The following is a 21,833-nucleotide window of genomic DNA, read 5'->3' as shown; positions in this document are numbered from 1 at the left end:
CAGTCGGCAGCAAACAAGAAATTACGCTAGATTGTGTGTTGTCCATGTTTGTCTGTGCTGCATGTTTTAAGTACGGCAAGCGTTAAAGCTAAGTTTTGAAATGAACTTTATTTGGGAGGCAAAGTTCATTCTGAGGTTTAAAGCATGTCTGGACATTGCCTTTATCATTACAGCTTTTGTAGGAAACATGTCAATGAGGTTTACATGATAAAATCAATTCCCTCTAAAATGAGTTTTTCAGATTCTGATCTCTGAAGGTTTATGTTTATGCTTCCATGAAACTGTAGAATAATTAGCTGAATACCAGGAGCTTTGAGTGTTTTCAACTGATTGTTTGCATCAAAGCAGCTGAAGAAAGCCCAGATAGATCATTTTGCCAGAAGGGTCTTTAAATACTCTTATGAGAGGAAAAGAAAGAAAAGGTCTGGAGCTGTGACATTAGATGATTTTACCACATTTACTTCTCTTTTTTTTCTGGGTTGTTTACACTAATGAACTGGAAAATGCTCATTTCTAATCAATGTCCGTTCATGGATCTTACACATAAACCATAAATGTCAGGAACTTTCAGCTGATGCTGAAAGTGAGTTGCATTCAGAGGCTATAAAGTGAGTTCATGCTAAAGGCTGGCATTAAGAGAAAATAAGTTATTAGTGTTTTTTTGCTTCCTAATTTTCAGTCTCTGCCAATATGTTTTAAAACAATAATGTGGCCAGTTATAGCTACTCATGAACTATGCTTTAAATTGTAATATTGCCATCAAGTCACATGACTTAGTAATGCTGAGTTCTTTTTCCTTTTCTCCTGTTATTTGAAATTATGTACTATAGGTGCTGTTTTATCATTTTAGTTATTCCTTCCTGTTCACAAGGAAAATAAATGCATGCCTTAATACGAAAGATGAACTTTATGCAAATGCCTGTTGCTGAGAATTTAAGAAAAATACCCAGTGCCAGTACCTGAAGTACCCAGTAAATAATCACCACCATGTCTCTCATTATTTTAAAAGCTGAACTCTGTTTGGATCTGCTATTAGGTTTCTTTGCTTATTAAGGGTAACCAAAGCTGTTTTTAGAAAAGTTTTGCATATTTGCCAAATCTCAGTTCAGAAAGCACTTCTATGTTTGCTAGCTCTCCACAAAAAAGAAAAACAACTGAATTAATAGGAGACCCACCTACTGATCAGATAGGAAGATGAATGGTTGTGAACCGTGAGTGTCCTGACATTACCTGCTGTTGTGCCTTCAGAGTGACCAACATAATATACATCCTCCTGTCCGGTTGTGTTCATGATGAAGTGCAGCTCTGCTGGAATATCATATTTACCCATCTCATCGAAGCTGCAGAGGAGAAACACAAAAGGCAGGTAATTTGGCTATCACAGTGTGAGTTACTGAATGTCAGCTTTGTTCAATGCACCAAGCAGGACCCATTGAAAGATGAGGTTGCTCACTTTGTCTGCATTCTTGCTTGAGCTGGGGAAGGGGGCAGAGGGACACAGCTGTACTGCCAGGCTGCCTGATGCCTTGGGCTCTCTGCAAAGGAGATGCCAGTTTCACCTGTCAGCTGCAGCCCTTGGGGAACTGAATTTCATCCTTGCTTTCACCAGCATGGGTTATAAAACTTATTTCTCTCTTGGTTGAATTCAGGTGTGAGAGATCAGAAATTTCTAGACAAGGCTGCTCAGTCTGCTGCAGTAGAGGTTCTTGGTCTCCTTCTCACAGCGCTGTCTCCCTTTTCCTCTACATTCCGTTCAATCTCCCAGTGTCTGAAATCTCCTCCCCAGCTGATGCACCCAACTCTGAGTAGCAGTGACCATCCTTCTTTATCTGGTTCTTTACTCTCCTTGGTTGGTGTAGACCCTGTTCTGATGCTGATTTAGGTAAAGACTATCAGGCTGAAGCTATCTAGTTGCCTCCAAGTTTCTGTCTTGAGTAATTCTCCCTCTACAGAGTACCTGAACTGCCAGAACTCTTTCTGGCTGGGTTTAAGGGTCTTATGTTTTAAAGACCAAGTGTTCCCTCGGCTGTTTCCCATCCAGACATCATAGCCAGCATCTGCAAGCAGGAAGCCCAAGCTGTTGTTGGGCAGGTTAGAAATCCAGTGGGTAGCGTCTCCTAGAAGAGCATGCTGTAGGAACACTACAGGCTTTTTCCCTGGAAAAGATGAAAGTATTCTTATATTGGAGCAGTAGTTAATGTGTGTTTAAGATTGAGGTGAAGAGTTTAGTTTGGGAGAGGTATTAAATCTTTCCTTCTTCAGGAAGTTCCCAGGAGAACTATGCACAGGTATTGCTTTGAGAAACCTGAAGGATTTTTTCCATGTAAGCAGGAATTGTTTCATGACATTTCATAACCATTTCATGACAGGATGGCAAATAAAGAATTTAATAAGAAGGCCTGTCCCACCTCCTCTTGCACTGTAAAGCCACCATAGACGCCCCTACATTGAAACCATCTACCCATAGCCAAAAACCGCTGAAGACATAACAGCGTATGTAAGACAGAATAATTGTTGCAAATAAGCATATCTACCCTTAGGTTCATTCAGTAACCAACTGAGCAGGGCTGAGAGGCCCTTGATTAACTTTGGTTAACCTTACTTTGAGAGTAAGGAGGTCCAGATGATATCCAAAGAAGGAGATACAGATAGGAGGAGACATTTAAAATAAATTATTCTACAATTCTAACAAGGAGTATTAAACAAAGTAGCAGAATCCAGGGTACCTGAAATTCCAGCATAAATATTTATTCCATTCAGAATAAGTGATGAAACACATTTAATGCATTTGATTTTCATTGATGACCTGATCTCTTATGACATTCCTTGAGAATATCTCTGTCCTTCAGAAGGCTAGGAATTAATATTCATATGCCCAACCTGAGAAACTTTGTTGTCAGGCTTCTATTTTAAATGCATATTACTTAGGGTGTTAATGCAAACACTCCCCAGATCCAGTGTACCAAACCCTCCCTCAGCCCACAGGAAAGAAAAAAACTGGGATATGACAAAATTATTAGAAAAAGTCTGAAATGAGGATAAGAGACACTGAATGTGTGGGCTTCAGCTGGATTCAGAATTCAGGCCACATTCTTGACTAGGTGCTCCTGCTAAGGAAAGGTGTAGAACATGCTATTGCATGTGCAAAGGGGAAAGATGGGGGACCCACATAAGAGCTGGCTTTCAGACTTTCCTTATGTCCTATAACACCTGTGTCACACCTGTGTTTTGGCTGTTCCTCCCAGCAGGAATTCTGAAAACACCAAGAATGTATCCATCCTCTGTGGTAACTTGATATTCCTCACTGGGGTATCCATGATATCTGATGATTTCACTCTGTGGGAAGCCAAAGGAGAGCTTGTCAACATCCATTTACAGTGTAGAGATGGGCACAGAAGGTGGCTGCTTCTGTCCAGGAATGTGAAGGTAGACAAGAATGTGCCAGGAAGATGGATGAATGTGATAACATATCGCTGGCTTTTTTCTCTACTGGTCTGTGTTGTACTGGTAGGAAGAGACCCAGAAGAGATTCCTGTAGGATAGCATGACCTGTGACTCCCTCTTTTGGGGATGATCAGATGTATGCTATAACATCGTCATGGAGGCTGGAGGACGCAAATGGAAGTGAGAGCAGCTGAGCTGTGCTTGTGTGATGTGGTTTGTGTATGCTCTTTAATGCCGTATCCCTCCAAATGAAATACCAAGAGCTGCGTTTGCTCAGGTAGGAGCACCTAGTTATAGTTGGAGCTTTCCTGATATACCCCATATTGTTTAGGTTTTGGCTGGGTAGTAATTGCTGTAGCAGTGATACCCAAGCACTACACAGTCTTATAAGAGTGGCAGGATGACGGAGTTCAACCGTGCAGTAAATGAGACTGTTGCTGGGCCCTGCAACTTGCTTTATGTGGTGCCATGTGTTAGGACCGTCCTGGGAGCAGCTTTTCCCTGAGCATTCTAGTGCTCTCTACTTCTCCTAGATGTACCTTTGTTCTTTCAGACCTCAGGGATGATGGTGTTAAGCAGCTCACATAAAGCCATCCTGCTTTGGAGGGTAACCAAGCTAAGCGGTGTGGATGTGGGCTGTTCTGTGATGGTAGTGCAAGGCCGCTGGCCACAGGGGCCATGGCTGAGAATAAATATCACAGGTCGTCTAAAAAGATGCATCAAAGTCTTCTTCAGACCTGCTTAGGTGGTGGTTGTCTGGTATTGGACTCCATATTATGGGCCAAAGCAGAACTGTATTGAGTGACTAACCTTTTGGGAGATAGTTTGTCATGTTTTACATGAGTGATACAGATCCTACCTTTCTAGAGAGTAAACATGCAGCAGTATCTGTATTAGACAGTGCCAAAAGCTGTGGGTTTTGGTCCATAATGAGTCTTTTCTTGCCAAAGTGTGATTAGGCAAGCCACACAGGTAAGGCAAACAAGGGTGGAGCTCTTGTCACTAAGAAACTCATGAGACCACCTACACCTCATTTTGCATGCACTATGAGGAAATCTTTGGTGATTCAGAGCAAGGTGTCTTGGATTACTTTGTGTTGTGAGAATCTGCTGTTTGAAGGAGGGGTTCATCCTCCTTTACTACTGTACTGAGCAAATAGGTTGTTACAGAAGGGGAAGACTTTGCTTCCCTTGAGAGTAGAAACCAGATTATGCCTCAACTGCAAAGGAATCCTTTCTGGCAGCTCTAACTGTTTGGACAGGAGCATCAAGGTTCCTTCTAGGCTGGTGCTCTCTATTATAGTGCTGGAGGAATCTTTGTCCTATTGCCAGGTTTTTACTCTTCCCTTCTTTATGTGGTAGCCCAAAATACCAACATGTGTTGAGAAAGATGACCACAAACAAGTGTTATGAGGCATGGCCCAGCCACGTGTTCATCATATTTCTGTTGGGGTTTACTCTAAATGCAGGCAGAGAAATCTTTTGTTCACTTTGGTATGGACTGGAGCATGCAGTCTGTGCTCTGGCCACAGTTCAGGGCAGAATCCTGTTGCTGGGGTCAAAATTCAGTAGCCTGAATGCCCAGTGTCCCTCAGGAAGTTCTAGGGAGTTGCCTGGCCTTGGATCTAAAAGTAGAAGCCAACACTCTCCATTGCAGGGCTATGTGTCAGTCCTTGTGCAATGCACAAGAATCGCATCTGTTCCTAGCACATTCAGAGCCAGCCCTCATTGCAGTGTTGACTCCAATGCAGCGGGTTTGGAAAAGGCAGGTTGGGAAAGAGGCAAATGTAGAAGGGGCCTTTCTTAGCCTCCTGACAAGGACTGTTAGTGATGGAGCAGTGGTAGTGGTACTGGGAGAGACAATTTAGAAAGAAAGGGAAAGAAAGCGACCCAACTTACAACGTTCATAAAGCATTCAGGGTTTCGAGTCTTCCCGTACTGGCTTGTGTGTGAATTCAGAGTGGAGGGTGTTGTGAATCCTTCTGAAAAGGCAATTCCTTGGGAGCAGAGCAGCACGAGGAGGCGCCACATCTTGGGGCTGTGTGAAAGAGCACATTCAAGGGTGTTTGCATTAGGAAGAGTGGCGTGGAATTCCACAGGAAGACCCAAGTAGGGTGTCTCCTGAAGGTTGCCCAAGGTCTGTTCCCCAAGGGAATGCAAGAATATACCTGTGTGAGGAGGGACTGTCTATGGCTCATGCTGTAGGGAGGGTTGCAGAACAGGTGAGGAGAACACTTGGGGATACCGTGTGAGAACATGCACAAGCACTCTGCAGATGACAAGGGAGCTGTGGTTGGCAGAGAGGGCCAGCTCTTGGCACGAGTCTAGCAGAAGCTTGACAAAGAAGCATGAGTATCTGAGATGATCATCACCCTGCTTGTCTGTCTTTATCTGCCTCTACTTCTCTTCCAGCAGGAGAGGTAAGAGGAGAAGAAAGCACTCTTTATTTCCTGTCTCCTCAGGAATGAGGTGAGAGAGGTTTGGTATGAGCTCTGTTTCCACCTGCCTTCTCTACCTTTGAGATCAAATGCCATTCTTGGTGCTGTTCAGTGGTTGTGCTGGGGTGAGGCATCAGCCAGTGAGGCTTGTGAAGGGTTGTGCAGGAGCCAGGGGTGATTCAGGGGGAAGAGATGGAGTATGCTTGCACTAGATCAGTGCCAGCCTGTGCTGAAAGCTCCATGGGGTAATGTGACCCAGACCAGGGTCAAGGTCTCTTTGAAATGAGTTCCTCTGACAATATGAAGTGAACAAGGTGACCCTGTGTGGCTCCCCAGAAGCCCCATGAGTCAGTTCTCAGTCAGCCTTTCCGACTGAAACTGAGTCATCTAGGTCTCCATTTACCAGCCCCTCGCTGCCCACTTCTTCCAAGAACCTACCTGTTCTGCTATCCCCAGATAATTGCATTTTTCCTACCGCTACTTCTGAGCCCGAAGTTTCTGTCTCTCAAAATCAATGGCTGCCATCAGCTGAGGAACTGTGGAATGATTTGGTTTTAGAGCAATGAACAATGGATCCTGAGATTGCCTTCACATTGCCAAGGGCCTGTCTCCTTTATCTCTTAGAAATGACTGTCCATATTGCAAATCTTGTCTTGGTCATGAGGATGTGAGACCTTTCCCTTTCCTGGGTTGACTGATGGTACCAGATTAGCTTTTCTGAATAGAAATTGCAGAGTGCAGTCTAACAGCACTTCATGCCAACTCCATTTACAGCAGATATGCTTCCAAGTTTTAGTCTTTATTTTCTAGAACCCAGTCACTGACTGCAGGAACACTGCTTTCTGAGAGCTTCCCAGACTTTTTTTCAACATGCAAATTTTGACTCAAACGCTCCCTAGAAAAGGGAAGAGCAGGTTCAGTGTCCCGGAAGGTTACTGGGTGTGGGACTATTAGTTAAAATTCTTTGGAGAGCAAGAGAAGGTCTGACATGCTCAGTGCTCCTTGCCTATGAGAGAGCTGCAAGTAGTTAGGATAGGATTTTTCTTTCCAATCTGAAGACCTATACAAAAATTATTCATCCATGAAGTTTAGGACTGTGCTTGCACATTCTGGAAAAGCCCTTATACATCCAATTGTTGTATGCTGTGCCTGCAGGTGTGAGCACAGGGTGAGGCCTGTGAAAAGAAAAGTAGTAGCCATTCTGCATGTGGATAAGGACCATAATGTTCAGGCAGGCTACCTAAATATTCAACAATAGAATCCATGGGACAAAAGGGACACGTAATGCAGCGTAAGGCTTCAGCTCATCAAGGTGCCTTGTAAAGTTGCCTCACCAGTAATGACTGGGGACATTACTGCTCGTGTAGGCTTGATTTCCTCAGAAGAAGAAGGCATGTTTCTATGACTGCAGTGTGTTTATGTTAGTTCATCTTTCAGTCCATCCTGTAATTGACTTTTTTGTCATTGGTATATATCTGGCAGGTTCAGCAGTGAGATACAAGCCTGTAAGATGATGGGGGTTGCAGGATCTCCTGAGGACTGTTTGCTTCGGAGAGCTATTCAGCAGGGTTAGTGCCTGGCTGGGGGGAAAGCAGGCAGAAGGCAACTGTTGTATGTTCTGCAACCAGCTGAGCAGTCAGCAAGAGTGAACTAGCCAGCTAGTCAGTGTCCATGTAGCTTCAAAGTAGCCACAGCATGCATGGCTGGGCATCAGGGTTTGTGAGAGAATTTCGTAGGATACCTGCCTGTATTGTAGTTTGCATTAGGAAGTTAAGCAGATTCAGGAAACAAGTCTTTCTGAAACCAGGCATTGCCAGGTCCACTAGACATGGAACATTCAATTTGTAATGAAGAGCAGAGGCTCTCATGCAGCCACATGTTTCTGGAGTCTGCTTCTAGCATAAGACATCTGCTATGACAAGACACGCCACTCTGTGAAGTTTATTTGGACTTGGAAATGGAGCTACAGATCAAGTCCCTGGCAAGTAATGGGGAAGATGAGCAGGATTTGTGGGAGTGAGGGGGAGTAACCAAGAGATTTTTGCATTCTCTAGATCTCCTTATAGGAGAAGGAGTTTTGACTTTTTTCTGGTCTTCAGTTTAACCTTTAAATTTCACTGAACAAATTTAAAGAAACTCATGAGTCATCAGGCAGTTGCAATGAAGCAGCATTTGGAAACACCCAAAATTTTAAACTTGTCATCAGAACACACTCCATTTGATTCCCTTTGTATATCAAATACTACTTAATTTTTGTTGTCAAAACAGGAAGCCTCACAACTACATACTCAGTCAGCAAAACACTTTTTTTGCTTTCTGCTGTTCTGTTTTAGTGGGAGTAAAATATGCCTCCCTCTCCCTGCATGAGGAATCTTACTCGGGAAAAAAAGTTCTGCTAATGTCTCAGCTTGTTTTCAAATCACTACCAAGACTAGTTGAGGCAATTCAAAGGCTAAATTATTACTCTTGGTAGGGCAAACTTTTCTCAATGCACTTTGTGATCACCTGGCTGAGCTGGCATGGCTCATGGACTTCCAGGTATTCACCTTTTAAATCAAGTACAGCAGGCTAAGTAATACCAATCTTGGCAGGCCAGCGGTCCCTTAAACTTTCAGAATAAAGACAGTTAGGAGACATGAACAGATGTTTTTATGTAGGAAGATGAAGTCTTAAGGAAATACTGGGCAAAGTAAACTATCATAAATGAATATACTTAGAAGGAAAAAGGGTTAGAAAGAAACATACTCTCAAAAGTTCTTCAGAAATTTTTAAGATTTAGTGAGACTAAGATACAAAATCCAAGCCCTTCAGAAATTCATCTTTCTGTCCTTGTGCTTTAAGCACTCTAAGATTTATGTCATGTAAGCTGTAAGGCATACATACACCAACCAGAGAAGCAATTGTGACTAAAATCATGAGAATCTGCTGCCTTACTCTAAGAAACCATACCTTAAAACTGCAAGAGCAGGAGGTCCAGTTTACACATGCTGTTGCAATACTGGGACATTCATTCCCTTGTTCTCAGACTGAAGAAAACAAGTAAAGGAAAATTTAATAGTTGGGTTTTTGTTTTTTTTTCCCTTTTGAGTGGGCCAAATGTCTTTGTCTTCTAACTTGAGCAAACAAGCACTTCTGTGCACAGCAATAGGTTTACAGATCAGAGAAGCAAAAAGCTGTCTATTCTTACAAGCAACTGCACAAAACCAAACCCTTTATGGAGGCAAGCAGCAGAGAAAAAAAAGACCATGAACACATAAGCACAAGCAACTTACCTCTGCTTTGACTGCCTTGCTTGTGTCTTCTGCCGCAGTTCCTGGTCTGTCGCCACTAGCAGACTGATTCACTGGCAGAAACCTGCGCAGATAAAAGGAAGTCAAAATACAATGAGCACTTCAGGGTAGTACCTCTGAGTGTCATGAGTTGGCAGCATGTATTGTAGAGCGTGTTTAAGTGCTGATTTGGCAGTCCTTCAGAAGTGGGGAAATCTTTGTGATGAAAAAGATCTGGTTAAATTCACAAACCCAAAATACACCATGGAGCAAGACAGTCTGAGAAGTACCTACAAATCAGTGGTTAGGATGTTTAGCTGGGACCTGGGTGTTCCAGCTTCCTGAGGCTGTGATAGACCTTAACCTGTACTGTTGCCCAACTTTAGGAATGCTCCAAATGTAATCTTTTAGGATGAAGAGGAGGAAGCGTCCAGCCTCTCTCAACATACTCTCAAAAGCACTGTCTCTGCTATTGCCCTTCATTTGGTTTATGTTAACTTTAACTCTACAGACTGTCCTAAGTCTGTTTTTCAGTGAGCAGCATGAAACCCACCTTACTATGCATTAGTCGCTCAGAGTTGATACGGCTTCTGTAGGGTGCTAAAGAAAGCTTAAGCACATCATATAATCTTTCTCCCAGTGAGGGAAAAAACAAGGGTTCTTGCTTCTCCCAAGCCATTTTCATCGTCTCTGAAAACATGGTATCTTTGGAGATCTTTGCCTAACTGCTGCATTAGTTGTAGTCAGCCTGAGGGCTCAGTCCTCACTGAAATTGGCTTGATGACCATGGGCAGAAGGACATGTTCTGTGTCTTTAGGCAGCTGGGCTACAAACAAAGTAGAATCCTCCTACGTGAGGACAAGCCTTTTCAGCCAATTAACTCACAAGTGTCTTCAGAAGAACTTGCGTTTCATCATGGACTGATGAGCATTTAGAAGAACATCAGATGAAAGGAATGTTTTCTTGGGAACACCGTTTCAAATAATATGATGCCTTTGGGTGGTGGGGGAAGGAAAGGAATGAAACAAGAACAGGATGTCAGTGAAGCTACAGTAACAGTTCTGCTTTACATACAAAGTAGAGAACATCATTCGGGATGATGGAAAGGGTAATTTGTTAATTTGTCAGTGAAAAACATGATAAACAGCTGCTCTGATGTCTCTAATCATATTTTTCATCAAGTCATAAATGAATCACTCAGAAGTGCTTCTGCAATACGATGTCTAGTCCCTCTTCATGTCCCAAGGTGGGATCAGCAGTCCCCATGATGTTTCCATTGCTGCTTGCCCAACCCTTTTTTACTGGTTTTCCAGAAAATTCAATACTTACCTCCCCTATGGTCTCCCAGGTTGCAAGGTAGCTGCAATCCTTTCCTATTAGGGAAATAGGAATTTAGGGGTACTCTGGCTTCTTTCAGATATATTACTATTACATTTCCCCTTGCAAGTGTTAAAAATTCATAATGTAGGTGTCAAGTCCTCCTGTGTTTCCCCTACAAACAGTGAGTTAATTGAAGAGCTGACTCTCTGGAGGGTATTTGTCCCCAGGAACTTGTATCGGGTGTAAAGAATGTCTTTGTCTAGAGGGAAGCCGTTTTGTTTGGATCAAGCTCTACTTACAGTCATGGAGCACAAGGGAAGAGGACTGGCTTCAGCTGTGGGCCAGGAGATGAAACAGGCCTGTTGTTTGCCTTGGAAAGGAAAGGGACAGAAGTGGCACCAGCCATGGTTAATTTGTTCAGCTAATGAACCATTTTGCAAAGTGAGACACTGACCCTTTGGTCATATAGTGTCACCAGTGAACTGTCTTAGTGTAACAGCTGCACCTGCCCTGGATAGCATTCCAGACTTGACCCACGTTGACGTTTGCTTCAAATGGAGAAGGGTATCATGCTGAAAGGAAACCCCTAAATGCACTGTGTTTCTTTTCATGGTGAAGCTAACAGCATGCCATTTTGGAGGGATGGTGAACTGTGATGCTGGAACCTAGCAAGGATGGAGGCTACCCTTCAAGTGAGTGTCTATGTGCAATAGCTGCCCATTTGAAACAAGATTGGTAGAGGCAGAGTTCCCTCAGAAATAAATCGGATAACAGTTTCTTCAGTACTGTTTTCAAAGGAGCCCTTCCCACTAATGGGCAAAGTCCTCTAAATGGCCATGGGGAGGAGAACATGGATTCTTTCTAGTGATGTTTGGGTACTTTTTATTTTAGCATTTAAACCCCAAAGAGGCTTCTCAGAGCCATGATGAAGGTTTAGAACAGCTCAGCTCTGTGGTAGCCAGCATCTTCCATGTGAAATAGCAGCAGATGTGAGGTTCTTGCCACGTTCTTTGAGTGTAACTTTGAACCAAAATGTCCCATTGAAGTGCTGTCATTGCCAAGATGAAATCAGCTCCTTTCTCCCACCCTGGAGAGTTCATGTACGCAGATTCCAAAAGTGTTGTCAGCAGGGATTGGATGTGCCAAGATTTCTCTATCTCGGGGTGGGGGGCCCTGAACCCAAGCTTCCCATCATGCAGGTGTGTGCTTGAACCATGACACTGGCTACTGTTTTCTGCTGGGTCTACCCTCCCTGTGTCCCTTGTATGAAAAAAGTAAGCAGCCCTGTTTCAAATGAAGACAAGCCATCTTTTTTTCAGGAGTGATTTTTTTGTGCGAACTCAGTTTTTACTTTCTGGTCATTGTCTCATCTAATAATAAAATTAATCAATACCATAACTGTTAGAATTAGTCTTGGCTTACACTATGCCTTTGATTAACTGCCAACCCAATAAACTGAGAAATTATATGAAGAATGGAAAATGTCTTGAGATTACTGAATGTATCCAGAACAAGTCAGAGCTTTCATTACTGTTAGGATCTAAAGAAGAGAGCAGACTGCAAGAAAACCCTGTCTTCTGTTAGTGAAGTATTGTTATTGCAGAATCTAAGCTGTATCAAATAGAAAGTGATTACTGACCCACCAGGTTACCAGAAAATATGAAGTGCACTACCAAGATGCAAAAAGCATTGCATTGACATGTGGTGTGAAAATAGTGCCAGGAGGAACCCTTTATCTGATTCCAGCAGAAACCAGCCGATGCAGAAGGTTTTGTTCATACCAAGTGAAAGCAAGTATCACTGAACGAGTCAGGTATGGCTACTGGTTGTGGGTTATGGATGCTTCTGCATCAGATCAATAATTTCACTGTACACGCGCAAAGGTGCATCCAATCCCCAGAGGAAATCCAGATGTGCCCATTCAGGAATCCTCTTGTGATAGATGAGCCTTTTGATTCGAGACAGTAAAATGGCTGCATCCTTGGCATCTGCAAGCCAGTCTTGACCCCCAGTCCATACTGCAGTTGGTACAGTCATCTCTTCTACGTTGTAGGGAGGAGGAGTAGCCTGAAAAACATCAAGCAGTATGGGAATGAATGTCCAGGAAAGCACAGCAAACTTTAAACATGCATTTGGGGCTTTCTTCTGGCACTGTTCAAAGTGGAGGTGCCTAAACCAAACAGGAAGGAAGTGCCCTCGCTTGGCTTTTCTGCCTGTGCTCGTAGGGATGACCCAGCTGATAGCACAGCCAAAGGAAAAATGCCAGCTGAGTTGACAAAGAGTTACAGTTGGGCCTTTGCCCTCTCAGCTAGGAATCCATGGGGCAGGAACCTGGAACAAGACAGGAGATGTCAGGATGCCTCTGGATAAACCTCCATCTTGGTCCTTTTGAAGTACTGGTCAGCCCCAGAAGACATACACAGTCTAGTTAGAAAACACAATGTGTGACAAGGATGAAAAGGAGCATGGCGTCACTTCTGTAGGAGGAGAGAGGAAGTAGCTCAGGACTCCTGAGTTTGGAAAATAGAGGCCGGAGCAGGGACAGGAAACAGGTTTATGCGGTCACAATGGTGTGAATAAGAGCACAGGAAGTCATTATCCCATTGCTTCTCATAACACGAAACCTAGAAGGCATCCAGTGACTTTCCAGGGTCAAGCAAATTCAAAACTAACCAAAGGAAGTTGCGTTTTATGGAAGGCATCATTAAAACATGTAATTCATAATGATGGGCTGTTGTGGAGACCTAAAGGGTAGGAAGGTCAAGGATAGGATTAGAGTCTTAAATGGAGAAGGGGTTCCTCAGGGACTGCTTGAGGACAAAGCCCTTTTGTCTCTGGGTGCCAGAATCTAGGGGTAGCTATTAGCCTTCCAGTTGCCCTCTTCATACTATTGTTTCCCTGGGCTCTCATGCTTTTGTAACAGTTTCAATCATGTGAGCAGGCAAGATGCCTGTTTGCTCTTATCCATTAGATGTTCTCTTCTTTTTCAAAATTAATTTTTGATGTTTCCTACCCTTACTTCACTTTATTCCTATTTATAATTAAATTGAAAAGTTTTGGTCCCCACCCTCCACTTTGCTTGCATGCTTTCTATGTTGACTTCCAAACTGGAAAGTAGTAATTCTTCCATCTACTTGTATTCTGAAAATGTGTCTGCTACTACATCCTTGCTTTCTTCCTGTGTGCTTCTGTGTTGTCCGAGGGTGGTAACGTTGTTTCACCAAAATATACCTGTTGGTATTTTTCCATGTTCTTCTTTGAACTGCCCCAGTCATAAGCTTGGAACTTCCCCGAGTGGGCCTCCTAAGAGGATGAACAAGAGAAGGGGAGTTACAAAGCTAGCATTCAGGAAGTTTGTGCATTCTTTCCCTGCTGAGCCTCTGACTCCAATCTAAAGCCTGAACAGAAGTTCTTCTAAGAGACATGAAAGAGCCAGCAGTAAATTAATTAAAAGCCTCAATCAGTGAAAAGGAGTCAATATTTTTTGTCAGAACCAAAAAACCCCATGGCTCCTGCAGAAACACCCTGGGATGCTCTCATAGGCAGTTTGTTCCAGTTTGTAAAATTGCTGTTAACAACCTCCAGCAAGTTCCTCTCACTGCTGCTTCTGACAGTCATGTTGCTGTCACTCGGCTCCATGAGTGGCTCTTCATGTTTGCTTTTCCCTCCCTGGTTTGAATACAGAACTGGAACCATTTCTAGTTTTTCCCCTGCGTTCCTTGGCTTTGCCTACAGCATGGGTTGTTACTGCTAGGAGAGACACCATCAGTGGGATCTTAATATTGGAGGGGAAGTGTCTATTAACTCCTTTAACAGTAATAAAAGTAATGACAATGAAGGCTTAGGAGTATTACCCCTGCATGTTTGTACTTGCCAGTCTGTGGCTGGATGCTGAATTAAACCTGAGTCACTTTGCAGAGCTCCCCCCACTGTGCCTTTGTAGCCCTTTTTCTTTACAGGTCTAGGCCTTGGTTACAAAAACAGCTTAATCAAATCTAGTATTTTATGTAAATTCACAGCCAAAAGTATTGTTTGATTTTGAGCAAATGCCTGTGCAGGTGTCACTCGAACTTATCTATGTGTTTGCAGCGTTGAAAAATGCATTAACACTCTTGCAAGCTCACTGTGCTTGCAGCTGCTTTCTGCTCTGCTCCAGAGCCTCCAGAGCTGCCGGGGAACCTGCCTTGCATGCAGCAGCTTCTGTGACTGAGCCCAGACTTCACGAATCCTCAAAGTGTGAGCCCCAAGACAGAAAGGCAGATTTCATCAGCACTGCTGATGAGGATGCACTGTGACAGTACCTTGTAAGTAACGGATATAACAAGTCTAATAAATAGTTTACTATTTATAGTTCTATTGCTGTCCAGAAACTGATAGCTTTGAAAGCAATAAGTTAAAATACTAGTAAAATTTGATACTTTACAAAGCAGCCAATGTGTTGCTCATTTCTTACCTGCACATTGGAAACAAAACTGATTTCTTAAGGTAAGCTCTGTACAGAGCAGTGGGCATCATTTATAAAAGCTACTGGATGCACAATAAGAAAAGTGATACATACACCCACATACACAGCTTCCAGCACACATATTTTTACCCAAATACAGCATTTCATTGTTGGCTTCAAATGTACCTGTATCACACAGGGTATTTCTATCCTGCTGGGAAAACAAGGATCAATGAAAAGTAGTGCTTTGAACTGAGATTTCAATTGTAAACCACAAGTTGCATGTGTTTCCAAGAAGTTAGCAATGGCTTCTCCACAGGAGATCAGCTATACCCACTCTGTAACGTTCAGCCAGAAGTGAATATCTATTTTGTCTTCCACGAGTTTGCTAGTACCTGACTCCAGTGGAGTATGTTCTGCACAGAAGTTCCAGAGGTGGTTTGGGCAATATACACGTTGATTCGGTTCTGAAAGAAAATATTTAGTGAGTGTTGTCTTCCTCCCTTCTGTTCAGATGTACATCAAGATATCTGCCACAGCTGTGTCATGTATCAGTAAAACCAACGTAAATTGAGTGCATGAGCTGTGTGTAGCATGAGGTGCCTAAGCGTGTCTTAGCCCCCTGTGTCTGCCAACTCTCTCTCAGGTATTCCTGAGGTATCCTGCGCCTCTGAGCACATCCCTGATCGTCCAAGGCAAGGAGGAGGAAGGCAAGGGGAATACATGTGTTCCTTTCTCCATTGCAAAGAGGTCCTGGAAACATGAAACAGATAGGGGTTTTATTTCTCCTTCTGTGGTGTGCCAGCATACTGAGGATGTGAAGTAGTCACAGTATGAACCAGGGGACGGTGCCCTAGGTGGGGTTTGGCAGAAGGCAGACCGCAGAGTTTTGGGGGCTTTGAGCAGCTGTTGATTTTAGGGATGGTGCCAAGTGCCCTTCTGAGGATTGAGGCGGTGGTCCCCTGCCCAGTGATAGGGCAACCAGCAGATATTGCTGTCCGGCAGTGGGGACTGTTCCCTGCAATATGATGTTGACTAATAGAAATTCAGGATTCATACCACAGGATAGAAGGTAAGTTTTGGGAACAGAAGCTTAAACTCTTAGTAAAGCTGCTAAGAGTCATACATACCATGTCAATGTTTTTCAGGTTACAGCCACCCAGACTGAAGAAGACACTTCTACAAAGCTGGGCAAAAGCTCGGTGGCTGCAGACGGGAGCTATTAGCCTTCTTAGACATTCAGTCTGGGGGAGAAATTCTCTTTTGCCTAGCAAACCCTGTGAAATACAAAGGTAATATTCATTTAAGAATGTATAGTTGTACATTGTGCTGTTGTGTTACAAAAGGTGCTTGTGTCCTGTTCCTCTTCTCCAGTAATTTCAGTGGTTCTCACTTGCTTTTTCTTAATTTGCCAGATGATGTTCCCACAAACAACAGAGAAATTAGGTGTTTTTGCATTGCATCAGCCTGCTCAGGCGTTACTCAATTTGTGTTACATCACTTTTAATAAAGAGATATGTTAAATGTTAACTCCAATTCGTAGTTTAGCTCTAAGCTTGCACATCAGTTGTGGTTTTGTCTACAGGACTCTTGGAAACCTTTGAGGATCAGCATCTCTGTACCTCTCTGGGTGACCTGCCCCAGTGCTGCACTGTTGCCAGAGATAAAATGTTTTTCTTAATGTCCAGTCTGAACTTCCAAAGGCTTCAGTCATAAGGTAAATCTACCCACATGCAAATGAGTAGACTTCATAAAACCCTATACTTTCTGTTTATCCATTTTAAGAGCTGAACAAACAAGTATATGGTTAAACAACTGAAACCAAGATATCACATACCCTGAGCAATTTTTCAGGAAGGTAGAGGAGTTTTGTTGCTGGGCTTCTAGCATATTTAATAGTAGTGACAGGTGCCAACGCAAAATAGAGTTTGATTTTTTGAGCCAGCTCTGGCATTGTTGAAAATGCAATGAAAGCTGAGGAAACAAAATAGAGGAATTAAGAATATTATTATTCGTATGTTAGACTATTTTCAGTATTTATAAATTCTATTCTGCAATTTTAAACCTACAAGCAACTTTGTTTGTTGTTTAGAGACTATGGTTCAGCCTAGATTTGTGTGAAATCACTCTTCTCCATATGTTACCAGCTTGTAGTTTTATTTCCCTCTTCAGACAGAGATTTTTTTCTATATTTTGCCTCTGCAGCTTTATTCCAAACCAATTGAAACATAAATGCACACTTCTGATGTACATTCATGCATTTCATATAGTATAGGGAGGAGCAGATGTTTTTCTTTTGGTTGATCCAATTTCTTCTTTTCTTTTTGTGTGTGTCCTGCCCAAACTGACCAACTTCTCTTTCTGTACTCTCATCTTCCTATTTTGTTTATTTTGGTCAATTGACCAGCTGCTGTTGGACATGCCCTTGCATCTTGGAAAGAAACAATTTGCATGGCCCACAATAATTTCCAGTATAATTCTAAGCTGACAGACTTACAGAAACAGTGCATTTGGTCCATTATGTTTTGTTCTCTTTATATTAAATTAAAAATGCCTACATGCTGAAAACAGCTTATCCTGTGTTTTTCACACCTGCAAAGAATTAATGAAAACCCCAGGTACATTCAGTATCTCAGTACCTCAAATCACATTTTATTCTTGTTTTCCTAAAACATTGGTCTGTTGTGTGTAACTTACCAATAGTAGCACCTTGTGAATAGCCAATATAGTACAACTTTTCCTGTCTGGTTTTCTCCACAATGAAATTTATTGCTGCTGGAAGATCAAACTTTGCCATCTCATCAAAACTGCAGGCAGGAGATTGAAGGAGAGGCATGCATAAATTAAAAATCAGACTTTGAATTGAACTAATATTTTTATTAGTCTTGTCAGCAAAGAACCATTTAGTGAATCATTCAGCTATTTTAGGTTCTGTGTTTTTCTGGAACTGAATAGGGAAGACACTACTCAAGATTTTCTGAGGTATTTTCCCTCTTGACATCAACAGAAGGACTATAACTTGAAGAAGTGTCAGGTTGAATTGTAACTGTCTACACAGAAGGAACAAGTGGTGATGTAGTAAGAGAGCTCCTTCCATGGAATCATACATTTTATGCAATTTGTCATTAAAGAAAAGGTCTATTTTTAAAGGTTCATTAAAATAAGTGCAAAAATTATTTATATTTTCTCTTTCTGTGATTTTCATGTTATTGTAATACACAGATTAGTGTTTTAAATGGCTTCCAAAAGTGCCTCCAGAACTGAGGAATGGCTTGGAGATGACCTGTGTGGGTTCCTCTGAACTGCTCTGTTGCTACGCCTCTAGTTTGAAGAACCTCTGCTAACAGTAGTGGAAGTAGTCTCCATCGCTATTAAAGTTCACGTGTGTATAGGAGCACCTCAGCAAAAGTGAATGTAAAGAATGCTTTTTAAAAGGCCAGCATATGTAATAGCCAGCTTAGTTAAATATGTAATGGTTAAATATGTAATGGTGGGCAGTAAAAGATGACCTTCAATGGTTCTGACTACCTGAAAGCCCAGAATTCCTCTTGATCAATGGAATAATTTTGATGTTTTCTGGACCAGCGATTCCCTCTGCTATTTCCCATCCAAACATCAAAACCAGCATGGGCTAGCATGAAGCCCAAGCTGTTGTTAGGCAGGTTTGTGACCCAGTTACTAGCGTCTCCCAATAATCCGTGTTGGAGAAACACAGCAGGTTTCAAAGCTGAAAAGCAAATCAGAAACAAACAACAGTTTATGAATTTTTTTTATTTTTCTGGTAGTTCAGGGACATTACTGTCTGACATTCAATATTGGGATTTGTTCCTATGCCAACTTCAAGGGATACAACGAATCATAATAACTAAGTATCCCTTTCTGTAAAGAGAGAACTTCTAAGGTTTTGTAAGGATTTCTGGGAAGATCTGCCTGACACAGTGAAAACTAGCCTGGCACATACTGGTCATTGTTTGTACAGCTCAACTCCCTAAGCTTGAGATTCTCAACACTGATATAAAGAATGAAGGTGTGGGATTGTTTGCAGAGGTTTCCTTTACCCAAAATATGAATCAGTCACTGATATTAACCAGGTGTAAGCAAAACCAAAGCAAAATTAGAGGCTGGAGCAGGTTTCTCTAAACAGGCTGATAGGACAGATTACAGCCTTTGCCTTTTTTTTTTTTTACTTTTACTCACCAACTCTTATTATGAGGGTATATGCTTTGTATTATAGTGGATTTTCATTAGAAATAAGGATGCTTGACACCAGACCAGTTGATCTTGCAAACTGTTCAGAGCAGCCAGAATTCTCTGCTAGAAATTCTTCTGCTTACACAAGCTTTGGTGGATGTTTTACAAATATAAGGTATCTCTTTCAAGAATGTGTCCTATCTTAGCTGGTTTTATCTCATATTAAAGAACTGTACCTGGGTTTCCCTGGTTCTGTGTACCATAAGGAATTCTGTTAATGGTAATAATATAACCATCTTCTGTCGTCACTTCATACTCCTCACTGGGGTATCCTTTGTAAGCAATGAGCTCATTCTAGAAGAGAAAGTACAAGTGCATTTGCCTGCAGAAGTCCATTTCATAAAATATATGAATAAGATATTCACAATGAGGGAATGGTAAAGAGCAGATACAACTGGGGATTTAGTCTACATATATTAAGCATCAAAATAAAGCAATATCACATTGGATATTGTAACCTTAAAACCACAGTAAATTTGCTTCATTCTTTGTGTTATATCCATGATTTGACTATTCAGTTAAAATCTGTTATAAAACCCCTGTATTGTACTACTGCCATACAATCATGACAAGCCCTTGCATTCTGCTGATACAAGAATCACTACAAGCTCATAGCAGGAGCTTATGATTCCTATAGCTGTGATGAGGAGCTGTGTGGGTGCATGGTCCTGATCTGCTGTAATGCAAAATGAAACCAGTTTATTTAAGCTACCTTCAGAGAAATCCAGAGAGGTTCACAACTGCCCTTTTGTGAATGGCCCATATGCGATGAGTACCACTGAAAAACTGACTACATTATGGAAAAAAACTGGATCAGCCACTTGCATAGTCAAAGGAAAATCACTAGCTTAGTCAATCTTAAGCTCTGAAATAAGTATTACTTTCGATATGTAACATTCCACTTCTTTTGTTACAAGAGAGGATTGTTTTTTATAACCTGTTCTCAGAGAATTACTCAATGTAATTTGTCATGCAGGACAGAAAACCCAAGATTTTAATGAGTGACTAAAGATCTAAACAAGCTTGCTTGGCAAGAGGTGCTCTTCTGAAAAGCTGGCCATTTATGATCTATGCCATGTCGTTCAAAAAAAGGAGAAAACATAAACCACTAATTATTTAGAGTTGTCTTTGCTGATAAAATGCTGACATTCTAAGTGGTCATTCTTTCACACAGGAGATTAGTGCCAACAATAGCAAAGTGGTAACTGATACTTCAAAGGAAATTTAAAAACTCTGGAGATTTACTAAGGAAAGGTGTTTGCCTTAATTTGTATGAAACATAAGACGTGCTGCTATAGATGCAGACAGAAGAGAATAGAAGAGAAAGCTGTAGTACATAGAGCGATTAGAGGGGATGGGTTAAATAAAGGCAGTTTATCTAACACCTAGAAACCTCTCTGCTGTGAGACATGCATTCCTTCCATCCCCAGGTCACTCTACTGAGCAACTTACAATATTCATAAATGCTTCAGGATCCACAGTTCTCTTCATTCTTCTGAGTTCTTCTGAATAAGCAATTCCCTGAAACAAATACGTCACGGCAACACACAGCCATATCTTCTCTCTGGATAGAACAGCATATTCATCTGTCAGTAGTCCTGCTCTGCACTTGTAATCCAGACAGGTTCTGTACCTTTCTGATGAGGGAAGTGCTGCCCGATACCAAATGGAGCTAGTCTGGTACTCCCTACTTGTTAATTAAACGGAACAAAGCTGACTTTAAACACCTCTTTGCCAGAGTTTGGCAGCAATCTGGATTCTCTGCTAAGCTTTGGACCAGGATACTGCTCTCAATCAGGACAAAAGTGTCGGTGAATCCAAAGAAAGGAGCGAAGTTGTTGGAGAAATGGATTTCCCTTGTTCTGAGAAGTCACTTGCATTACCATGCCACGCATTTGTTCCGTAGAATGATTAGGAAACACTTCTGGCTAACTCTGGGGAACACCGGAGTTATTGGGCAACTCGTGACTAAATCAATCATTGTCACAGTGAAGTTTCCAAAGTGGAGACAACCAAGATGTTGGATAGCTAACTGAAGAAACAAAGACAATTGAAAATAAACAAATTAAAATACTTATCATTTAATTAAGAACTTAGGAACATAAATAAAGCATTTAATTGTAGTTGCCTAGCGTAATTTATGCATAACTGCTCAATGGCAGAATTTATCCAGTCCACAGAATAAGGATGGAGAAAGGAAAAGAAAGGTTGGCTAAATGTAACGCCAGCTAGAGACTGAGTGCTGGGTTTTGTTCAGGGAATAGGGAACAAAAAACCTGATAGGAGACTAGCCTGCTTAGATGCAACATAGCAGCTCCACAGTCTGTGAACACCTGCATAGTCTCGGCTCAAAGCAAATGCAGTGTTTGAATTAGAATTCTCTACACCACACAGATCCCTAGAGGCCATGTCTAAACCTCTGTTGTCCCAGTGATAGATGTCTAAGGTAGACTGAATCAGCCAAAAAATCTATTACATTTATTATTTTCCCAGTCAAGACGACTTTATAACTTTTTTTCCCAAATACTACAAACAGCTTATTTTTTTCTTATCACAGAACAGCAATTTATATTCTGACGTCCTAACACTATGTTCTGATATAATCTGTATCTTAAAAATATTTGGCTTCTTTTGTAGAAAAAGGAACAGACATTTGAAAAACTTTTTT

General features: G+C 41.8%; 1 protein-coding gene across 1 annotated transcript in view; it reads right to left on the bottom strand.

Moving 5' to 3' along the window:
* LOC308069927 (uncharacterized protein) overlaps positions 1–21,833 on the bottom strand; it is a 46,288-nt gene that overhangs the window by 6,815 nt on the left and 17,640 nt on the right. The window contains exons 2-13 of the mRNA XM_080403080.1: positions 19,342–19,459; positions 18,443–18,641; positions 17,612–17,721; positions 16,752–16,888; positions 16,045–16,191; positions 15,283–15,381; positions 13,702–13,773; positions 12,344–12,537; positions 5,343–5,481; positions 3,222–3,336; positions 1,958–2,156; positions 1,231–1,340 (exon numbers count right to left, since the gene is read on the bottom strand). Coding sequence (XP_080259206.1) covers positions 1,231–1,340; positions 1,958–2,156; positions 3,222–3,336; positions 5,343–5,481; positions 12,344–12,537; positions 13,702–13,773; positions 15,283–15,381; positions 16,045–16,191; positions 16,752–16,888; positions 17,612–17,721; positions 18,443–18,641; positions 19,342–19,459 — 1,639 coding nt within the window. The remainder of the gene's footprint in view (positions 1–1,230; positions 1,341–1,957; positions 2,157–3,221; positions 3,337–5,342; positions 5,482–12,343; positions 12,538–13,701; positions 13,774–15,282; positions 15,382–16,044; positions 16,192–16,751; positions 16,889–17,611; positions 17,722–18,442; positions 18,642–19,341; positions 19,460–21,833) is intronic.

This window comes from Falco punctatus (assembly GCF_963210335.1).
Source record: "Falco punctatus genome assembly, chromosome: 9".
In the NCBI taxonomy this organism is placed as follows: domain Eukaryota; kingdom Metazoa; phylum Chordata; class Aves; order Falconiformes; family Falconidae; genus Falco; species Falco punctatus.
This window is presented reverse-complemented; position numbering and strand designations above follow the sequence as displayed.